Raw genomic sequence first — 23,333 nt, 5'->3', positions numbered from 1 at the left:
AAATAGAAGAAGCTATTAAAGTATCAAGTCAGGATCATGTGTTCCAATCACTCCACTGGGCACTGGATCGGAGTCTCGTGTTGTTTCAACTCACATCAATATTGACACATCATCACTAATTCATATTAGTTGTATAAATTCAAGGTGAACAAATAGCATATCAAAGTCGGAAAGAAGGGGAGATTAGGCAACAATGGCGAGGTTGGGAAGAAAACAGAACACATACAAAAAAATTTTAAGGGGTCTTTGTGTTAAGGAGTCAATACAGGGACAATATTGAACAATGAACGACAATACAGTTTACCTACAATTATTACCATCAAAGATAAGAATGTATCTGACACTAATCTTCTCTGTATAAGGACATAGTGTTTTGCCAAATGCCAATTTTTACAGATGCACCCTGCAAGAACATACAACATAAAATGATCACAAACTTTTATATGAGGCGGGCCACACCTTCAACTAATGGTGTGGCCACCCCCTTCCTCTCACTACCCCTTCCCTTTCTCACACACGCCCCCTCCCCCCTTTTCTCTCATTTTTTTTAAAACTCTTTCTTTTTTCTTTTTTTTTTCTCTTTGATGTGTCTTTCATTTTTTCTATTTTTTTGCCTCATTTTCTCTCTTCTCTTATTTTCCTTATTTTTTTTCCTATTTTCTCTCTCCTCTTATTTCCTCTAGAATTTTACCATTGATTCCCTTCCCCTTCTCTCACCCCCCCTTCTCTCATTTTTTTTAAACTCTTTTTTTTCTTTTTTTTTTCTCTTTGATGTCTCTCTCTTTTTTCCTATTTTTTTGCCTCATTTTCTCTCTCCTCTTATTTCCCCTATTTTTTTCCTATTTTCTCTCTCCTCTTATTTCCTCTAGAATTTTACTATTACACATTGATAAATAAGGATGTAGCCAGCTAATAATAAGTACAAGATAGGTCTTATAATGATGCTCGTGTCCCCTTTACAAAAAGCCCAAGTGTGAATCCGTTTTCGGATAACCCTACCTGAATGTACATTTAACCCTTATTATTTGTAACCCTATTTTATGATACGAGAAACTCATTACTTCATAATAAGTATCTATTATTATTTAACCCTTATTTTATCATACGAGTAACCCATTTATTCTACAAGTAACCCTTATATATTTTTCAAATGACTCATTATATTATAAAAGTAACCTCATTAGTTAACAAAAGTAACCCTAATTACATGTTTGAGTAACCTTATTTATTTGTTCGAGTAACCTCATATGTTCGCAAAAGTAGGTGCTACTTTTGTAATTATAAGGGGTTACTTTTTAATTATAAGGGGGTTACTTCTACAGTAAATTGAGGTTACTTTTTGTAATTATAAGGGGTTACTTTTGTAATTATAAAGGGTTACTTCTACAGTGAATATGGGTTACTTTTTGTAACTATAATATGTTATTTTTACTGAAAGTATAGGTTAGTTTTTATAACTATATGGGGGTTACATTTACTATAACTAGGGGTTACTTTTACTATAAATAGGAGTTGCTTTTATTGAAAGTGTAGGTTACTTTTTACTATAACTAGGGATTACTTTTATTGAAACTAGAGATTACTTTTTGTAATTATAAAGGGTTACTTTTACTGAAACTATAGGTTACTTTTTACGAGAAACCCATTACTTAGTAATAAGTAACTATTATTATTTGTACCCTTATTTTATCATACAAGTAACCCATTTAGTCTACAAGTAACCCTCATATATTTTTCAAATGACCCATTATACTATAAAAGTAACCTCATTAGTTAATAAAAGTAACCTTAATTACATGTCTGAGTAACCTTATTTATTTGTTCGAGTAACCTCATATGTTCGCAAAAGTAACTCTAATTATTATATAATAGCTTAAGATGTTTATAGAAAGTAATCATAATAATAAGAAAGGTACAAGTAACCCATTAATTAGTTCATAAAAAGTATCCCCATTATATATTTAAAGTAATCTCATTTATTCATATAAAGTAAAACGCGTTGCTTTTCAATGCTAAGGTGTTACTTTTAGTAAATTAGAGATTATTTTACCGAATGCTAAGGAGTTATTTTAATGACACTAGGGATTACTTTATATAATGCTAAGGGGTTAATTTTACTGAAAGTATATGTTACTTTTTGTAATTGTAAGGGGGTTACTTTTACTATAAGTAGGGGTTACTTTTACAATAATTAGGAGTTACTTTTAATGAAAGTATAAGTTACTTTTTGTAACTGTAAGGGGATTACTTTTACTATAACTAGGGGTTATTTTTTGTAATGTTAAGGAGTTACTTCTACTAAAAATAGGTGTTACTTTTGTAATTATAAGAGATTACTTTTTAATTATAAAAGTTATTTCTACAGTAAATAGAGGTTACTTTTAGTAATGATAAGGAGTTACTTTTTAAAACACTTCCTCTCACTCCTTTGAATCTCCACTCTCTCTAAATCCTTTGCCCTTCTCTGTCTTCCTTCCTCCACCACAACTACCACCTTCCACCGTCGTCCAGCTTGTCATCACTTTACTAACACCACCCTATCCAACGCCACCATTCCATGCCCTCAACGCCACCACTATGTCAGAACAAACAGTTGAGAGTTTGCAAGTTATATTCACTAAAGGTGAAAAATATCTGAATAAGTGCCTTTAGGAAAATATTAAATCTATACTGATTGACTAACATTTCTCAATGTGGGTCTTCTAGAAGTGCTCTTTTTATTATTTCAGGAGGCTGGTTGCATACTGGTATCGTACGACAGTACATTAAGTGTCCTGAGTCCATTACTGACCCAAGAAGTAATACCAAACTCCCAAACAAGCTGTTCTGTCTTAGGCTCTTAGCAACTAAGAGTTAACTAACTCCAAAATTCTTAGCAATGGCTTCTCAGGCAGAGTGAAAATTCTTAGCAATGGTCCACCATCTCGTGTGCGACTATCTTTTTTTAATCAGTTTCCACTGAAAACATCCCCTCCATTTCTCTCTCCTCAATTTCTAATCTACCTTCACTCTTTCTTCTATCTTCTGAGATCGATTTTCTCCACTTCAAACCCTAAATTTCCCAAATTCGTTCGTCAAAAAACCTAATTCGTCGTCTTTTTCGTGATTGATGACGCAATTTATGAGTTGATTAAGCTAGGGTTTTAAGTTTTGAAAGCTTCAGAGAAGAGAAAATGGCGAGGGTTCAAGAAAATTGAGAGCGCTTAGTTCGAGCGACTCTTCGGCGCTAGCAACTTCGAACCACCGGTCCTGGCCATGAGCGCAACCTAGCGGACTTGCTGGAGCTGTTCCGCCTTCACTTGGCCGAGCCTCGAATATCGATGCGATTTTGCAGGCTGCTGATGGGATTCAAGACGAGGATCCTAATGTCTCTTGCATTTGTATGTTCCTTTCTTTTTTTCATGACCTTTATTATTTTCTGCTTGTTTATGATAGTGAACTTTCCGGAAGACGAGTATTCCCCTAGATCTGAGGAAGGAGGAGGGAGGAGGGAGGAAGGAGGATCGAAGAGGAATTGGGGTGAGAGGAGAGAGAAAATGAGTGTAATTTGGGTAGTGTGTGGGGGAAGGCAAGTGGGCGGGGAAGGAGGTGGCCACACGGTTTGGATTCCGTGTGGCTGAGTTGTACAAAAAACGCAATGTAAAAAGATGAAGATAATACTTGATATTATTCACAAAAGGTTTCCTATGCTAGAGCTAAGAGATACGTAAAGCTTTGGAATATGCTAATACAAAAGATATACTATGCAAAAGTAGAGGATTACAATAATATTACAGAAGATAAAGTTGACATAGTTAACTAGGATTTGATATTACGTGATCTTGAGGAGTGAGCTAGGCCAATCATTACATCACAAATCTTCCTCAGTAACTTCAATAACAATAAATGCCCAAAAAAATGCAGAACGGAGGGAGTACTTCCTATATCAATTTAAAATCTGAGCAATTCGGCATGTAGAGAAATCTGATACGGGTTTGCAAACGATACTTGCCACCCTCCCACTAACCTAAACCCTATATTTTTTTTTTCCTCTTCTCATCTTTTTCGACGAATCTACTTCGACATGGTGGCTGCTACAAGATCTGTGTCTAAGTAATAGTAACTTTTACTCAATTTTGGTTTTTTTTTTTTAAATTATTGTTATTGTTTAATTAATCTCACACAGATGTTTGTTTGTTTGATTAATAAGAAGTATGGCGACAAATAAATCCAGATCAAAGTCTAAGTAAATGCCTTCTTTAATTGAATTTTACTCTTCAATTACTATTATTAGTATTGTTTAGATTCAAATCAGGATTTGTGTTTGTTTGTTGTCAAGGATGGCTGCGACGACCACATCCAGATCTAAGGCTTCGTAAGTAACTTTTATTGAAGTTTATTCTCGAATTGTGTTTGTTTGCTTGTTCGTTCGTTCGTTATTAAGGGCGACTGTTGCAGAAAATATGGTGATGACCAGATCTAGATCCAAAGCTTTGTAAGTACCCGTACTTTTTATCGAATTTAAATTCTCCAATTTCTAGTGTTCAAATAATCTCAACTAACTCAAGATTTGTGTTTCTTCCTTCGTTGAAAAAGGATGCCTGTTAAAAGGACAGCCAGGGTTTCGTAAGTATCTTTTATTTTTATTTGAATATATTTTCCAACTATTATTATTATTACTATATTATTTATTTATGATTAATATAATTACAAAAAGTTGGATGAGAGCCTAGAAACAAGTTGTGCTCCCACCCCTTATTATTATTATTATTAATGTGGTCGTGGAATTAATCTCTACTTGGTTATTTATATTTGTTTAACTAATCTTGTGCCTGATGAAGGACTGCTGTTACTGAAGCTTGTATTGCTGAAGCAAACAAGCAAATGGGGAGGAAGAAGCTCAAGGTACAAGTCTAGAAGATTGTTTATACCCATACCTAGTATTTTGTGGTCTCTTAGGTCCTGGCTATAGACTATATATATATTTTATGGAATGGAATGATATTGATAGGCAAACTGCAAACATATGAAATGAAAAAATGAAAAAGAAAAGAATTGAACATTATGTTAGTAGGAGTAATATATCATAGTCAATATTCATTTATTATCCGTCCTTGTTCATCCTGTTGTCTTTCAAATCATTATATTTATATTACATTACCATACATGACATGCTCTATTACACCATAAGGGTTGCTCAAACATTTTCCGATTATTTATTATAAAAACGGATTACAAAAACTGCATCGCCCTTCATACTGCCTTTTTCATTACCTTGTGCCTTCTTCATAACTAATTACTAGTTATCTTTTTCACTAATATAGTAGTGACTAGTGAGGGATCTAGTTATAATTTGCATTAATTATTATGTTGTAATCTATTTTATTATTCATTATTATTATTTCTTTGCAGGCCTTCTATAAAAGTAAGCCTTTTGTTAATGCAGTGCAGTCCACAGCTCATGACATGTACTTGTAAGTTTCTTATCTTCACAATATTTCTTTCTTTAATCATATATATATTTTTTAATGTAATTTTTTTCTTTAATTTACAGGGAGGAAGATGAAGGCGTGAGAGAATATGTGCAGAAACTGAATCATGGGCCAATAGCAGATGTAAGTATTCGTTTTTATTCACCCTTTAAGCATCAACTAGCCTTTTGTCTCCAGGTCATACCTACTCTTCTTATTTTATACATTTATTTTACCTATTTATTGATTTTATAGTCTTTTATATAGATATATAATATGCGGGAAATAGTATAGTCAAATCGAGATTGCGAAATGAGTCGAGAAAATTATGAAACATAATACAATACAAAAATATTGAAGTTCTTTTGATATGATACGCAAGTTTGAAAATTAATTCAAGTTTGTTGCTGGTATTCAAGGAGTTGAATGGCATCATTTTTTTTAATTCTTTTATTTTGGGTTTTAATCTACTCTTGTTTGTGTTTTTGTAAAAATAATTTGCACTGCTTCTAATGGGACCAATATAAATTAAAAAAAATGATGTACGAAGTATTTAGTTTTGATTATGAGACTTAAATAAACAAATTATTGAGTATTTAATTTTGACTATGAGATTGCGTATAATAAAGCAATATGTTTAGAATGAGAGATGTACAAGTACATGACAACAATTTGATAGGAAAGTAACAATTTTGTTGTATGTTGAAAAGGCCTTCGTGGCACTAGTAAGTTGTCAAGAACACCCTTTAATAAATTGTATAGATTTGCGCTATTTCTAAGTGAACCAACCTAAGTATACTGATGTGCTTCCTCCGTTTTTGATTTCTTGCAACAAATTATAAAGCACAACTTCCAAGTCAAAATTTCATCCGTGACTCATTAAGCTATTAACAGAATTAGATTATTATTATTGAATCTAGGGTGGGCCAACAGTAAACCCACACCCTGTCACAACACCTACCACCGCCTCCTGCCATTGCCAGAACCGCCTTCAGTCACCAACCACCATAAGCAAACGATCCCACCAGCGATTGCAAACTGTCAATAACCACCACCACACCAAGCACCAGCTACCCCACACACCAAACACAACCGAACGACCACAAATCAAAAATAAACCACACCAATCGAAAATCAACCACCACCAATCCACAATAGTTCCTAGACATCAAAGCCAGCAAGCAATCATCCATTGCTTTGCCGTCGAACTCTGAAATTGACAGTTGCCATAGTCGTCTTCTCTGTTTGCAATATCTTCTCTCTGTTTGTCATATATTTTCAGATCCCCCTTTTCTCTCTCCGTCATCGTCTCTCATTATGTCTGTCGAATTGGGGTGCTGTTTTTTGCTTTATCATTGGCTGGTAGGCGGTGGCGCGGTCCGCAGTTGAAAAGGTGGTGCTTGGTGGATAAGGTGGTAGTGGCCTAGTGGGTGTGCTGGAGGTTGTGTTCGGTTGGAATGTTGGTGCTAGCCTGCTAGGTGTGTTGGATGTGGTGGTCAGTGTGTGTTAGGTGTGCTGGATGAAGCGGTGGGTGGGTAAGGTGGTGGTTTTGGTAGAGAGAGGGAGTTCGGTGGTGGCTGGTAGGTGGTGTCCTGTTAGTGGTTGTTGCTGGTGGTTTTGGGGGCTGTCTGAGGTGGGCTAATACTTTCAATGGTAAATGATTACCGTTTATTGCAAGTAATTTATTAGTTTATTAAATATATGATGGTGCTGATTTGTGTTTAAAAGTTAACCTGGAATGGAAAAAAAAGTTGTTGCAAGTATTGAGAAATTTGCAAAACTGGAAATTGTTGCAAGAATTCAAAAGCGGAGGAAGTATTTAATTTTATTGTGAGGCCCAACCCAAAGAAAGTGTTATTATACTCTTAAGTAATTTTCATTAAGAGACATACACATGAAAAGTACACTAATAATAGAACAGTATCTTTTACAAAGAGGGATATACAAAACAACAATAATCAAAATTGATGGAGTTGATAGAAAAATGTCCGGTTTGAATTTTATTATAACCATATATAATTGAATTCAGTGACTTTATTTTTTCTTTGCACTAAAAAAATAGAATAACAGCCTTAAAAAAAGGCATAAATGTGATGATAATCAAAGTTAGTTTGGTTGGACAATGTGTATAGTTTGATGGTAAAAAGATGGGTTTGAAGCTTGTTGTAGCCATATCTTTTAATTCATTGAATGACATTGAGCATGTGGAGTTATTGAATTAGATATGATTGAATGACATGGGGCAATACTGTGTCGAGAACACCTTTTAGTATATTGTATATGTTTGTTTAAGATGAGTTTATTAATTTGTTTGTTTGTTTACTCTTATATTAAAGCCACTAGTGATACCAAAGCCAGTAGAGATACCAACTCCTCTTTGTGAAAAGCTTAAGCCAGTAGAGATACCGGCTCCTCTTTGTGATGCGCATAAGAGATGGCGTGCCATGTCTGATGATGTAAGTAATTTTGTTGAATTACTACTATTTATTAGTTTCTCTGTACTCCATAAGTAACACTAATTTATATCTCAAAATTATTTTATTTCAGGAAAAAGCTCCTTGGGTTGTAAAGGCTGCGAGAAAGGAACTGGAAGATGACGTTGCTGTTGACGTGCCATGCTATGGAGAAAGGGGCACATAGTTTTTTTTATTAAGTTGGAGTTGCATTTTGATGTGGAGTATGATATAACTACTGTACAGCAAATTAACCCATCTTGTTCACTATTTTACACCACGCGCCATCAACCAAGATTATATATTAGTTACCAATTCTAGTATTAGCAATATTAGCTGAACAAAACTTAGGGGGATGATCACTCCCCTTCTCTGGAGGGTGAAGAAAACTTAAACCCATAACACGTTGTTGGGTGGTCCATTTGAGATGGATTGAAAGAATTGATCTTGCAGATTGTCGATATTTAACATAGAAATCGTATTCTTTCATTTTTATAATTCCATAGACTCCAAAGGATGATAGTGAATTGAAGTAATCTGTTATTATAAAGACCATCCTTGCTTTTGAAAAGCAGAATATGTGTAATGATCCAATTAGAATTATTTTATGGATCATATGTGATTGAGGAAGCCAAAATATTATTCCAACAGGCATTCGCTATATCACACTCCCTAAAAACATGAGTTTGGATGATTACAATATAACAATGTGAATCAAGCTGTATGCCTCTCTTGATTAGATTATCTTCCGTAGGGAGTCTATTTTGGACAATCTTCCACCAGAAAACTTTTTTAATTTGATTGGAGCAAAAGGCAAATACCAAATAACTTTAAAAATATTAAACTAATTAAACGTACTATCAGGATCCCGGTTAACACAATAGGATTATGACCCTGGATGTAAGCCCTTTTTAAGCCCCTAAAACCCTAAGAAGCTTGAATTTTTAGCATGATAAAAGTCTCAAGAGAAAGATATTCGGAGCTCTCCTAGATCTTTTTGCAACTGAGTTGTCTTTTTCTTCACTTAATTATACCCTTTTGACCCTTATTGGCCCATAAAAAGGAGTGAATAAAAGGATGATGAATTTTTGGTGAGCATCTACTAACCCTTATACCATTGAACTGTCCCAAATCCTAACCTGAAGACAACATTCTAGAGTATTTTTTCATACAAAAAATAAAGAAAAAAGGGGAAAGTGGGTCCCCTTGTCTAACACCTCAACTAGGCTTAAAACTCTTCCACATTTTCCCATTTATCAAGAAAGAGTAAGAGACGGTAGACATACATTGATGAATAAGATTGATCGAAGATTGGGGGAAACCAAAAGCTTTGAGAACTCTAATAATAAAGCCCCAGTATGAACTCTGTCGTACGCCTTACTCATATCTATTTTGATAGCCGCACAAGTGTATAAATTATGTTTCCTCTAGCTAATGAAATGAATTAACTCATGAGAAATCAAAGTATTATCATTCATTTGACGACCTGAAATAAAAGCATGCTGACTTTCATTGATGAGCTTAGGGAGGATGACTTTTAGATGAGATGCTAGACATTTCGAAATACACTTATAAAGTATTACAAAGACTAATAGGCCTCAGTTGACTTGGATTGGTCGGAGTTTCTATTTTTGGAAGTAATATTAGAAGAGTTTGGTTCCAAGATTTGAGAATATTACTTGTACTAAACAAATGTTGTACTCCTTTGACCACATCTTGCCTAACTATGTCCCGCTGAGTGCGTATGAAAAAATCCAGTCGTAAAACCGTATATCCCTAGAGACTTATTGTTACCCATGGCAAACATTGCCTCCTTTATTTCGTCCTCCGGGAAAGGCTTGGAAAGAATATTAACTTGTTCCATAGACATTGGTTGGATATCTAACTCATGTAACACCATATCTAGTTCATTTTGAGCTTCCAAAGAAAAGTCATATTGCAACACCACTTTAAATGAGATTAAAATTTCTTTATGATTACCTTCTGAGTTCATTATCCAGTTGCCTTGTTGGTCTTGTACTCTTGTAGATGAGTTATTAGGTTCCTATTGGGTTTTTTCCGTAATCTAGCATACAACATTTTTGATGGAACCTTCCCAAACAAAGACCAAAGAGATTTCATCCTTTGTTGCCAATATAAATAATTAAAAGTGGAATCATGTCATGCACAAATTTTATATAAGAATTCGCTTCTTGTAAATTGTCAAGATCCGAGTATGGTGAGGATTAATTTATATACCTTGAAATTTCCTTCGTGCTAAGCGCCAAGGTTTGAGATCGTTTAGGATCAACTGTTGCTTCTTCTAAAATACAAAACTCGGTGATCCATGAAAACTTGTAGGCCACAATTTGACAATCATATCACGAATTTCTGGAAGTGTTAAACACCAATTTTCGAATTGGTATGGTCTATGTTTTCCTTTATGTTTGAAGTTTGTATCATAAATAATAGTTGCATGGTCTGAACATATATAGAATTGGTTCATGGATGATAATCCCATTTGGAAACAGTTCTTCCCACCCATTAGTAACATAAACCCTATCCAACCTTTCCATAATGAGAGATGGTGGTTCTTGCTTATTTGTCCATGTATAACGCAAACCAATCTGCTCGAGCCATGGTAATACGCCAAAACATAAAATCTTCCCATCCTCAGATGGAACTGTTTCCACCAAGCTTATCTTTATAGTATTCTAATTGATTAAATTCCCAATAATTATGCAGTTGGTATAAGTAGCTAACAGTTGTTGAAGTTGATCCCACACTTGGGATCTATCTTGAGCTCGAGGCACGCCATAAACAAAGCAAGCATACCATTGAGATCCACTCAATTCAGTTATAGACACCAGAAGAGCATTTTGAGTGGACTCAATCCCTACAACATTATAGTTAGACCAACCTAAGACAAGACCTTCTCTAGTCCCTATGGCATATAAGCCAAACACAAAAGTATGATTAGTACATGACAATTTGTTACATACTTAATTAACAGTACATTTAATTTTTGAAATGAAGAAAAACATAGGGAGATCCCTAACTACTAACCACTTGATATAAGGGAATGCAAGGAAGTGGTCATCATTCAAACCCCTTGCATTCTACGCCACAACCTTCATGGGTTGGTTAGAGGCTATGATAGGCCAGCCTCATTACCTGCTGCACTTGGAGCTAAAGATAACGCAAGTGAAAACTGCAGTTCCATTAAATCATCATTCATCTACATCACATTGTCATTTTTTAGATTTCTTAGAAACCACCTCTAATTCACACACTTCATCTCTTCTCTTCGTTACCATTCGTGAAGTAATCTAAGGCCCTGGTTCCACCTCTATGACAATGTCTTTAATAGATTTTGGCTTCCACTCCCAACTCCCCAAATTTTTCATCCATATCAGAAAACCATCCGTCCTTTCCCAGCGTTCCCATTTCATGTGACGTCTTTTCAGGTACCAATCAGTTGACAGGTAATTCCTAACATTGTGTTGATCCAAGCTATCCTGAGATTGAACTCGTTGTAGCTGGCCCAGATTGAACCTCTTCCTAGGCCATAAATCAGTTATATGGTGTCTTCACATAGACTGATTAAAATCTAATTGGACTGGTGGAGTTTGTGGAGAATTCGGTGGGTCATGTTCAAGAACAGGAGGAGTAGCATTACTATTTGATGAGTTTGTGAAGGGTTTGAAGTGTGAATTTGGTGAATGATGAAAGGAACTGAGATTAGGGTGGACTCTAGTTGGAGAAAAACTTCTTAAAAAATGCCTTAGTCGTAATGTTGCTTGAGCAAAGGTCCTGGCAGTAGGGATAATACTAGGCATAGGGTAACTTTAAGTGGATTGATTAAGAGCAGGTAGAGGTTCGTTTTGGACAACATCTTGTGGTGGGGTGGAGTCATTTTGTGGGTGATTTGGTGGCAAACATTTTGATTGACGAGATCATTAAGTAAACCCGAATTATTATGCAGTTATGACCGAAGTGATTTTGTGAGGCCCATTTAGAAATTCCAAGGGTTTCAAACAAAGAACGTCAAGGATAAGAGGTTCCACCAACTAGACAGGGCCGTATTTGGGCATGGGCAAAAGGGACAGGTGCCCAGGACCCCAAAACACATAGCCCAAATAAGTAAAGGTAAAAGACAATAAAAGAAAAAATAGAAAAAAATGGAAAAGAAAAGATCGCTGCAAAACTGCAAATGCTGCCGATAATTAAGCTTATTGCGAATTAAGTTTCTTATTCAATTCTCCCACTTGTTTTTCAAGTCAATGTCAAACGCTCAAAAGTTTTGGGTAATTTCTCTCTTTTCTTTGCAATTTTTGTTTCTTTATTCAATTTTTTTAGGTTTTGCAAATTCTAAATTTTATTACTTCATTTTTCGACCAAGAATTATTATAATTATTTGAGAATTTCAATGACACACTGTATCTTTTCATAATAACTAAGTATTATACATTGAATCAATTTAATTTTTTTGAAAACTTGAATAAGTTTTGTGAAATCAGATTGTTGCTGATTAATTTTAATAAACGCTTGAACTCGAAAATAGATTGGGCCATAGAAGTAGACAGATTAGGCCATGAAAATATGTTTTTATTTTTATGTCATGTGGTAGACCCTTAAAGGTTGTTAATGCATATAAATTTCAATTTTTCTTTACTTTTTAGTCTTATACTCCCACTTGTATTTTCGTTTAATATAAATTTTTGATATTTGTATATTGTAGAACTGCATAATGAATCGGAGTAATTAAATGATAAATTTAATTTTACCCCTATTGTTTTTTTTTTCTTCTGAATAAGTTTAGATTAGTTCATAATATTTTATTAAAAATAGTGCAAAGCAAATTAATTAAAACAAACATACCCTTCATCCATAATTTTTTTAATAAAATTTTGATATTATCTAATATAAATTTCAATTATTTTTTATCACTTTATTTCAGTCCAGGTTAAATTTTTTCCGCCTTTGGTCCTTTTGTAATGGATGGTTGTACTTTATTTGTAATTTCTTTATTAATCATTTAATTGTGCATCTTTTCAATTTCTTTTTTTGGGTTTTCTGATTGACATATTAAATGATCTAAGTACTTACATCCTTATTTTAACGTCTATTTCAAAAATTTTGGACCAAAAAATTGTCTAAACCGAAAAATAAAACATTCAAAAATACTTGGACTTAATCATGGCCCTAATATGTAGGCTCGCCCTTGGGCCTCCAAAATCTCATAAACGGGGCTGGATGGGTTTGAAGATTGGTGTAGCCTATCTTTTAATTTATTGAATGACATTGAGCATGTGGAGTAATTGAATTAGATATGATTGAATGACATGGGGCAATACTGTGTCGAGAATACCTTTTAGTATATTTTGTATATGTTTCTTTAAGATGAGTTTATTAATTTGTTTGTTTGTTTAGTCTCTTTTATTAAAGCCACTAGTGATACCAAAGCCAGTAAAGATACAAGCTCCTATTTGTGATGCGCATAAGAGATGGCGTGCCATGTCTGATGATGTAAGTAATTTTGTTGAAATACTACTTATTAGTTTCTCTGTACTTCATAGGTAACACCAATTCATATCTCAAAATTTTTTTATTTCAGGAAAAAGCTCTTTGGGTTGTAAAGGTTGTGAGAAAGGAACTGGAAGATGACATTGTTGTTGACGTGCCATGCTATGGAGAAAAGGCACATAACTTTTTTTATTAAGTTGGAGTTGCATTTTGATGTAGGACAGTAGGATTGGAGTATGATATAACTACTGTACAGCAAATTATATTTTGCTTCTTTTTGGCAAGGCTTTGTTTGGCCACAATTGAAACTTGTTCACTTGAAAAGTAGAAATATTTAGTGTTTGGCGATTTTTGTCTACACGCATATTCTACTCTCTGTTCTGCTTATCTTTCTGATAACAACCACCAAAAAAAAAAAAAATTTAATTCTGGTCTCTCTTCTCAATACCAACATGCAACCTGCCTTCGCGACAAGGGCTAACGTGTTGGTTTGTATGTTGGTATTGAGAAGAGAGACCAGAATTAATTTTTTTTTTTTTTTGTGGTTGTTATCAGAAAGATAAGCAAAACAGAGAGTAGAATATGCGTGTAGACAAAAATGGCCAAACACTAAATATTTTTACTTTTCAAGTGAAAAGTTTCAATTGTGGCCAAATAAAGCCTTGCCAAAAAGAAGCAAAATATAATTTGTTGTACAGTAGTTATATCATACTCCGATCCAACTGTCCTACATCAAAATGCAACTCCAACTTAATTAAAAAAAGCTATGTGCCCTTTCTCCATAGCATGGCACGTCAACAGCAACGTCATCTTCCAGTTCCTTTCTCGCAGCCTTTACAACCCAAGGAGCTTTTTCCTAAAATAAAAAAATTTTGAGATATAAATTGGTGTTACATATGGAGTACAGAGAAACTAATAAGTAGTACTTCAACAAAATTACTTACATCATCAGACATGACACGCCATCTCTTATGCGCATCACAAAGAGGAGCTTGTATCTCTACTGGCTTTGGTATCACTAGTGGCTTTAATAAAAGAGACTAAACAAACAAACAAACAAATTAATAAACTCATCTTAAAGAAACATATACAAAATATATACTAAAAGGTATTCTCGACACAGTATTGCCCCATCTCATTCAATCATATCTAATTCAATAACTCCACATGCTCAATGTCATTCAATAAATTAAAAGATAGGCTACACCAAGCTTCAAACCCATCCAGCCCCGTTTATGAGATTTTGGAGGCCCAAGGGCGAGCCTACGTTAGGGCCATGATTAAGTCCAAGTTTTTTGAATGTTTTATTTTTCGGTTTAGACCAAAAATTAAACAATTTTTTGGTCCGAAATTTTTGAAATAGACGTTAAAATAAGGATGTAAGTACTTAGATCATTTAATATGTCAATCAGAAAACCCAAAAAAACAAATTGAAAAGATGCACAATTAAATGATTAATAAAGAAATTACAAATAAAGTACAACCATCCATTATAAAAGGACCAAAGGCGGAAAAAATTTAACCTGGACTGAAATAAAGTGATAAAAAATAATTGAAATTTATCTTAGATAATATCAAAATTTTATTAAAAAAAATTATGGATTAAGGGTATGTTTTTTTTAATTAATTTGCTTTGCACTATTTTAAATAAAATATTATGAACTAATCTAAACTTATTCAGAAAAAAAAACAATAGGGGTAAAATTAAAATTATCATTTAATTACTCCGATTCATTATGCAGTTCTACAATATACAAATATCAAAAATTTATATTAAACGAAAATACAAGTGGGAGTATAAGACTAAAAAGTAAAGAAAAATTGAAATTTATATGCATTAACAACCTTTAAGGGTCTACAACATGACATAAAAATAAAAACATATTTTCATGGCCTAATCTGTCTACTTCTATGGCCCAATCTATTTTCGAGTTCAGGCGTTCATTAAAATTAATTAGCAACAATCTGATTTCACAAAACTTATTCGAGTTTTCAAAAAATTAAATTGATTTAATGTATAATACTTAGTTACTATGAAAAAATACAGTGTGTCATTGAAATTCTCAAATAATTATAATAATTCTTGGTCGAAAAATGAAGTAATAAAATTTGGAATTTGCAAAACTTAAAAAAATCGAATAAAGAAACAAAAATTGCAAAGAAAAGAGAGAAATTACCCAAAACTTTTGAGCGTTTGACATTGACTTGAAAAACAAGTGGGAGAATTGAATAAGAAACTTAATTCGCGATAAGCTTAATTATCGGCAGCATTTGCAGTTTTGCAGTGATCTTTTCTTTTCCATTTTTTTTCTATTTTTCCTTTTATTCTCTTTTACCTTTACTTATTTGGGCGATGTGTTTTGGGCCCTAGGCACCTGCCCCTCTCGCCCATGCCCAAATACGGCACTGAAGCCATCTTTTTACCATCAAATTATACACATTTTCCAACAAAACTAACTTTGATTATCATCACATTTATGCTTTTTTTTAAAGTTGTTATTTTATTTTTTTAATGCAAAGAAAAAATAAAGTCACTGAATTCAATTATATATGGTTATAATAAGATTCAAACCCAACATTTTTCTATCAACTCCATCAATTTTGATTATTGCAGTTTTTATAATCCGTTTTTGTAATAAATTATCGGAAAATGTTTGAGCAACCCTTATGGTATAATAGAGCATGCCATGTATGGTAATGTAATATAAATATCATGATTTGAAAGACAACAGGATGAACAAGGACGGATAATAAATGAATGTTGACTATGATATATTACTCCTACTAACATAATGTCCAATTCTTTTCTTTTTCATTTTTTCATTTCATATGTTTGCAGTTTGTCTATCAATATCATTCCATTCCATAAAATATATATTCAATCTATACCCTAAACCTAAGAGACCACAAAATACTAGGTATGGGTATAAACAATCTTCTTCTAGACTTGTACCTTGAGCTTCTTCCTCCCATTTGCTTGTTTGCTTCAGCAATACAAGCTTCAGTAACAGCAGTCCTTCATCAAGCACAAGATTAGTTAAACAAATATAAATAACCAATTAGAGATTAGTTCCACGAACAAAACTTGTTTCCAGGCTCCCATCCGACTTTTTGTAATTATATTAATAATAAATAAATAAATAAAATAATAATAATAATAAAAATAGTTGGAAAATATATTCAAATAAAAATAAAAGATACTTACGAAGCCCTGGTTGTCCTTTTAACAGACATCCTTTTTCAACGAAGGAACAAACACAAATCTTGAGTTAGTTGAGATTATTTGAACACTAGAAATTGGAGAATTCAAATTCGATAAAAAGTACGGGTACTTACAAAGCTTTGGATCTAGATCTGGTCATCACCATATTTTCTGCAATAGTCGCCCTTAATAACGAACGAACAAACAATCAAACAAACACAAATCTTGATCAGGACCGTATTTGGGCATGGGCGAGAGGGACAGGTGCCCAGGGCCCCAAAACACATAGCCTAAATAAGTAATGGTAAAAGAGAATAAAAGGAAAAATAGAAAAAAATGGAAAAGAAAAGATCATTGCAAAACTGCAAATGCTGCCGATAATTAAGCTTATTGCGAATTAAGTTTCTTATTCAATTCTCCCACTTGTTTTTCAATTCAATGTCAAACGCTCAAAAGTTTTGGGTAATTTCTCTCTTTTCTTTGCAATTTTTGTTCTTTATTCGATTTTTTTAAGTTTTGCAAATTCTGAATTTTATTATTTCATTTTTCGACCAAGAATTATTATAATTATTTGAGAATTTCAATGACACAATGTATTTTTTCATATTAACTAAGTATTATACATTAAATCAATTTAATTTTTCTGAAAACTTGAATAAGTTTTGTGAAATCAGATTGTTGCTGATTAATTTTCATGAACGCTTGAACTCGAAAATAGATTGGGCCATAGAAGTAGACAGATTAGGCCATGAAAATATGTTTTTATTTTTATGTCATATGTAGACCCTTAGAGGTTGTTAATGCATATAAATTTCAATTTTTCTTTAGTTTTTAGTCTTATACTCCCACTTGTATTTTCGTTTAATATAAATTTTTGATATTTGTATATTGTAGAACTGCATAATAAATCGGAGTAATAAAATGATAAATTTAATTTTACCCCCATTGTTTTTTTGTTCTGAATAAGTTAGATTAGTTCATAATATTTTATTAAAAATAGTGCAAAGCAAAATAATTAAAAAAAACATACCACTTTAATAAAATAATTAAAATAATTAATCCATAATTTTTTTTAATAAAATTTTGATATTATCTAATATAAATTTCAATTATTTTTTATCACTTTATTTCGGTTTAGGTTAAATTTTTTCTGTCTTTGGTCCTTTTATAATGGATGGTTGTGTTTTATTTGTAATTTCTTTATTAATCATTTAATTGTGCATCTTTTCAATTTCTTTTTTTGGATTTTCTGATTGACATATTAAATGATGTAAGTACTTACATCCTTATTTTAACGTCTATTTCAAAAATTTCGGACCAAAAAATTGTTTATTTTTTTGGTCTAGACCAAAAAATAAAACATTCAAAAAAACTTGGACTTAATCAGGGCCCTAATATGTAGGCTCGCCCTTGGGCCTCTAAAATCTCAGAAACGGGGGTGCAACTAGATTATTAGTGGAAGCATGTACTCGAACTTAAGGGACAGAATTACGATTTACGAACCTCAGTAGAAAGACTAGGAAAGAAATGAGCATAGGGATCAACCGAAAAATCATACCTAGCTGCGACCTAGGGATTGTCTGACCATGTTATTGTAATCCATTTCATAATTATGTTGATAATTATTCAACACTGGATTGCCTGTCTAGGTGGTGATAAGCCTTGATTTACTGTAAAATTCTCTTCACCTGAGTAGTACTCCTCTTCTCAATCAAAGATATCTGATTTATTCATAGCATAAAGTACAGGTTCTTCATCAAAGATATCACTTCCCGAATTGTTTCGATTTTGATTCCTTAGTGGATAATCATCCGACATTGCTCATTGATAGAAATTGACCTTTGGTGTACGATACCAGAATCGATCTGGCACACCTTCAATATAGTTGGTATAGAATGCATGGTTAAGTGGACCATAGAAAACTCGATGTCTAATTGTTCGATTTGTATGCGATTTCTAATTGTTCGATTTGTATCTTCCACTGATTCTGGGCAACCCATGGTATAATTCCCCACTCTATCACATTTTTTGCAAAATCGAAAGACACCCTCATACCTGAAGTACACTCCCACCACTTCATTACCATACAAAGGTAGATATCACCCCGGAATAAGTGGTTGTGCTTTTTCTACTAACATTCTTGCACGAAGTTCAAGTATGGAGGGCATACCTTGTTCTGCATGTTCGATCTCTTCTATATAACCCACATGCAGGAGAGATTGATACGCCTAATCATTAGAAAGATAAGCAAAACGGAATCCCCGCCACTTGCACCCAAATTCTGGTGAAATCGAAGGCGAGTGTCCTTGGGACTTGAGGCCAATGGCTACGCCTAAACGTGATAATTCAGCCATCGATGATAGTGGTATGTTGATGGAGAATACCCTCCAAGTCTTGCCTTTGAGAAAAACAAAAGATAAAATACGGCCCAATTTCATGGATTTGAATTTCACCTCTTCGGACCCACTAATATTACCCAAGCCCTTCGCAAGAATTCATTTGGTTGATCTGGGCCAAAGAAAACGCCAACTGCAGATAAATTCCAATTTATAGCTTCTTTGATGGAATGTTGTGAGGGGGAGTAATTAAGGCCCTCATTCTGGAATGTGGTTGAGGATTATTATTACTCATAAATGTCCTTAACGTGAGATTTGGTAAGACGAAGGACAGAAAAATACTGATAGAAGAAAGTTGAAGTCAAAGCTCTTGAACTACCACATTTAAGGAGGAAGGAGAAGGGGGTTGAAGTAGGGTTTGCGCCAAGTGTAACGAGAACTTTCGTCTTAGGGCCTGCTCTTCCCCGCTTATTTTCAGTTCAGTTCTGTTCAGCTCCAATCAGTTCAGCTCAGTTCAGCTCCATTCTTTTATAACCATTTTATTAAATATTATTATCATGTTGGTATAATTTATTTTTACTAATTACTCTTATTATTATTATTATTATTATTATTATTATTATTATTATTATTATTATTATTATTATTTATTTTTATATCATTACTATTAAGTATTATTATTATTGTTGTTGTTGTTGTTTCTATATATTATTTTGTTTATTATAGCTTTACTCATTATTATTACTATTATTATTAGGAGGAACATAGTTTAGGTCAAAGCACAAATAAACCCACGTTATTTAGCCCATAAACCAATCAAATCGCGTCAAAACGGTTTATGATGCAATTTTCGCGGTCCAACCCAATCATTTTTTTATTACTAAATATTATTATATTATTAAATCTAATTATTAAAATAGTAATATTATTATTATTACTTATCATTATAATTATTATTTAATATTCATATTTTTATTGTTTAAATATTATTTAAATATTTATTACATTCAATTTAATTCAATTCAATTCAGTTCAGTTCAGTTCAGTTCAGCTCCAATCAGTTCAGCTGTTTTATGCTGAAGAGAACATGCCTTACAGTGGGTTTGGTTCATTTTTAGTAAAGGAAAGAAAGAGAAGAGAAAGGAAGGGAAAAGAAAAGAAAAGAATGGAAGAAAAAGGAAAAAAAAACCTTAATTTCCCATGTTTGGTATAAATTTTCTCTTTCCTTCCGAATTCCCCCACTTTTGGGAGGAAAGGAAAGTGAAATCTCTATTATATAAGGGAAGGGGGGAGCAACGGTGTCCTCTTTTAAACCGACTATTTTGCCCCCTTCCCTTTCTAAATTACAAAAGGAATCTCAATACCAAAATGGGGGTCAAACAAAGCCACCGAAAATTAATTATCAACAATCACTCAGAAATCACTTATATGAGGAAACTTTACAAATCACTCATAAAATTGAGAAAATCACGTTGTAAAAATCACGCAAATCACTCAAATGATCAGAAAACTTTACAAAAACTAAAAATTAACTTAAAAACTAAAACTAATACACTAGGACGTCAATACATACAAAGACATTCACAAAATTCACTTACAAATCGTTGTTCTTAATAACCATTCACAATTACATACTCACAAAAATTACCTATAAACACAAATTTGAGAAAAACATAAGATTTTGATAGTGATATCACACATTCGTCCATCGACGGTTTGCAAACTTTCAAATAGGTACATAATTCTTTTTATCTTCAAAGTTATTTCACATTAGTCGACTGTTATGTAGTTGAAAAAATGGAGACAATAGCAATTAGTTGAAAAGGGCTTTTATATAATTAGACTTAAATTTGATTCATTTTCATATAAAATCAGAAAACAAGATGTGTATAAAATTTGATTCATTTATGACACTGATGAAAAAGTTACAAATTTAGTTTTTTTTATAATTTCAATATAAAATTTTTGCCCAAAACTTTTGCAGAATATCAATGTTCAGAAATAAATTTTGAAAAACAAAACAATATCAAGCCTTTTTGCGAACAACTTTTGCAAAAATCCATTTTCAGAAAAAAAAATTACATTAATTTGCGAAAATCATTTCATGCGAAATCAGATTGTGTATGAAAAATTTAAAATTTCATTTCACCTGTAATTGAAACTCAAAGTGTTCAAATTTTGAAAAGGAGAAAAATTAAAAATGACCATTTCATGCGAAATCAGATTGTGTATGAAAAACTTAAAATTCCTTTCAAATATAATTGAAACTCAAAGTGTGAACATTTAGAAAAGGAGAAAAAAGTAAAATGATGAAAATTCTTAAATATATCAATTTGTGAAATCAGAATTTAGAAGTTAGACAAGGAAAAAAAACTGAAATTGTATTATACTACTTTTCGGTTACAATTTTGGGATCATAGAGAACTGAAATTCATATCAAAAACTATTATAAATTACAAAAATGAATAAAACCAAAAAGAAGAACATGACGACATTTAGTAAAGAATATCATATTGATTATAAAAGAACATGCGCATATAAGACTTGAGAAACAAAAAATTATTCAAAATTACAAAAATGAATAACAACATAAAAAGAACATGGAAGAATCTTATTCACAAAATGGAGGTGAACTTAAATATTAACTTGCATTTTCAGTTTGTTTACTACTTAGTATTGGGCCTAAAAATATCATCGCACGCATCGCGTGCACAAAAGGCTAATTTTATTAAAGAGTCTTTCCTTCCAATTCCTCCCATTCCCTTTCACTTAATTTTTTTTAATAAACCAAACATTGAAAAGTAATAAATTTCCTTCCACTTTCTTTCTTTTCCTTCCAAATTCTTTCTACCAAACAAACTGTTAGAGTTGAATGGATAGCATTTGGGGACTCTAAACCTGAGAAAGTATAGTCCCATATCCGGTATGGGACAACTTTTCCCATATCAGTTACTTGATATGATTAGATGTAGCTCAGATATGATTTAACTGCAAACTGATATGATTTAATGTAGCCCATATATGATTTAAGATGATCAACTAACAAGCTCCCCCCCAAAAAAAAAAGGGATTTTTTTTTTATAATTTTTTAATACTACTTTTGTCATAAAAATTACATAAATGCCATGGTATTGGCACATACCCGGTAAGGGAATATCATTGCTCCTCTAAACCTAATACCTAGAAAATCGTATTCAGAGGTTATATTTGATCAGGGAAGATAATCAGCCTCCAAACTCCTTTCCCTAGAAAAGGAATGTTTGTGATTGGGGGAAAGACAAAAGGTTGATTTTCAAAAAGACGGATCAATGAGGATTTTCCACGCCACAGTTGCAAGCTACAATTACTTGCTACAGTTTATAAACTAGGACTGAAAAAAAAAATCACAGTTCAAGTGAGAAGTGCTCTCGATTTTAGAGAGAGAAAAAAAAAACTTACCAAATTTTGGTTTAAAAATTGTCAACATTTACGCTCGCTTGAAATTCTTATTATTTCATATAATTCTTAGTTGCTTACTAACCTAAAGTCATACTCACACAAAAAAGATCAACGAAAACTCTAAATGCACCATTATTGATGATTAAAAAATAAGATTATCTCAATCTCTTTTTAACTTTCTCTCTCTGAAAATAACATCACACAATCTTTCCCATTTATCTTCTTAGCAATGAACCAAAAAAAAATTATCCTACTTTTGCCTCTCTCTCTTACTTTTTGACCCCACCCAACTATTTTTTCACTCTCATCACTCAACTACAATCATATAATATTTTTATTATTTACTTTTTAATGATATGAAAAATTCATTACTAATTGATATTTTATTATTAATTAATTCAATTGATAATTTTAAAATTATAATTATCATTTTAATAATTATGTTATCTACATAATTAGCTTTTATTAATATGTAGCATACGTAATTAGCATTTTTGTTAAGTAATTGAATAATGAAATCAGCTACCACTATCTTATGCATACATAATTAATGATCTAATAATTAAGTTATGAGACACACTTAGCATTTTTAATATATTTTTAATTTAGAGACATATAATGAAATACAAGTACAAGTTATTAACTTAATTAGGAACGACGTACATAAATACATAAAATGCTACATTGGTGCGACAATTATAAACTTAATTAAGAATGAAATATATAAAACTTAATTAAGAATGAAATACATAAAATGCTCTGCTGCATATTGGCAACCAAATCATGTTTCAAGGATTGATGCACATGTGGATCTTCAATTGCATCTCTATTTGTCATGTAACAGTTGACATCTACGATCCGATCATGATAATATTTAAATTCGTTGCCATTATCACTTGTGTTTTTAGTGAATTCAATAGTATTTGTGTAGTGTACACTAGTAAAAAAA

The 23,333-nt window shown here is 32.5% G+C and overlaps 1 protein-coding gene across 5 annotated transcripts; it reads left to right on the top strand.

Moving 5' to 3' along the window:
- Positions 1 to 2,571: 2,571 nt before the first annotated feature.
- Positions 2,572 to 8,401, top strand: LOC104883576 (uncharacterized). Of its 5 annotated transcripts, none has more exons than XR_008968019.1 (10): positions 2,572 to 4,092; positions 4,190 to 4,225; positions 4,319 to 4,354; positions 4,424 to 4,474; positions 4,576 to 4,605; positions 4,821 to 4,884; positions 5,392 to 5,453; positions 5,534 to 5,594; positions 6,817 to 7,103; positions 7,787 to 7,906. XR_008968019.1 is itself a non-coding variant. In XM_057392564.1 (10 exons), the coding sequence occupies exons 1-10, from the start codon at positions 4,064 to 4,066 to the stop codon at positions 8,088 to 8,090; spliced, it is 582 nt and encodes a 193-aa protein (XP_057248547.1). In that variant the 5' UTR covers positions 2,728 to 4,063; the 3' UTR covers positions 8,091 to 8,401. The 5 variants fall into 5 exon arrangements, 4 of the variants coding, with proteins under 4 accessions (XP_057248547.1, XP_057248548.1, XP_057248549.1 ...); XM_057392564.1 differs by lacking the exon at positions 6,817 to 7,103 and adding an exon at positions 7,998 to 8,401 and having other exon boundaries at positions 2,728 to 4,092; XM_057392565.1 differs by lacking the exon at positions 6,817 to 7,103 and adding an exon at positions 7,998 to 8,401 and having other exon boundaries at positions 2,734 to 3,380.
- Positions 8,402 to 23,333: the final 14,932 nt, after the last annotated feature.

Source organism: Beta vulgaris, chromosome 2 (assembly GCF_026745355.1).
Source record: "Beta vulgaris subsp. vulgaris cultivar EL10 chromosome 2, EL10.2, whole genome shotgun sequence".
Taxonomy (NCBI): domain Eukaryota; kingdom Viridiplantae; phylum Streptophyta; class Magnoliopsida; order Caryophyllales; family Amaranthaceae; genus Beta; species Beta vulgaris.
Note: the sequence above shows the minus strand (reverse complement) of the source record. Positions and strands in the feature narration are given on the sequence as shown.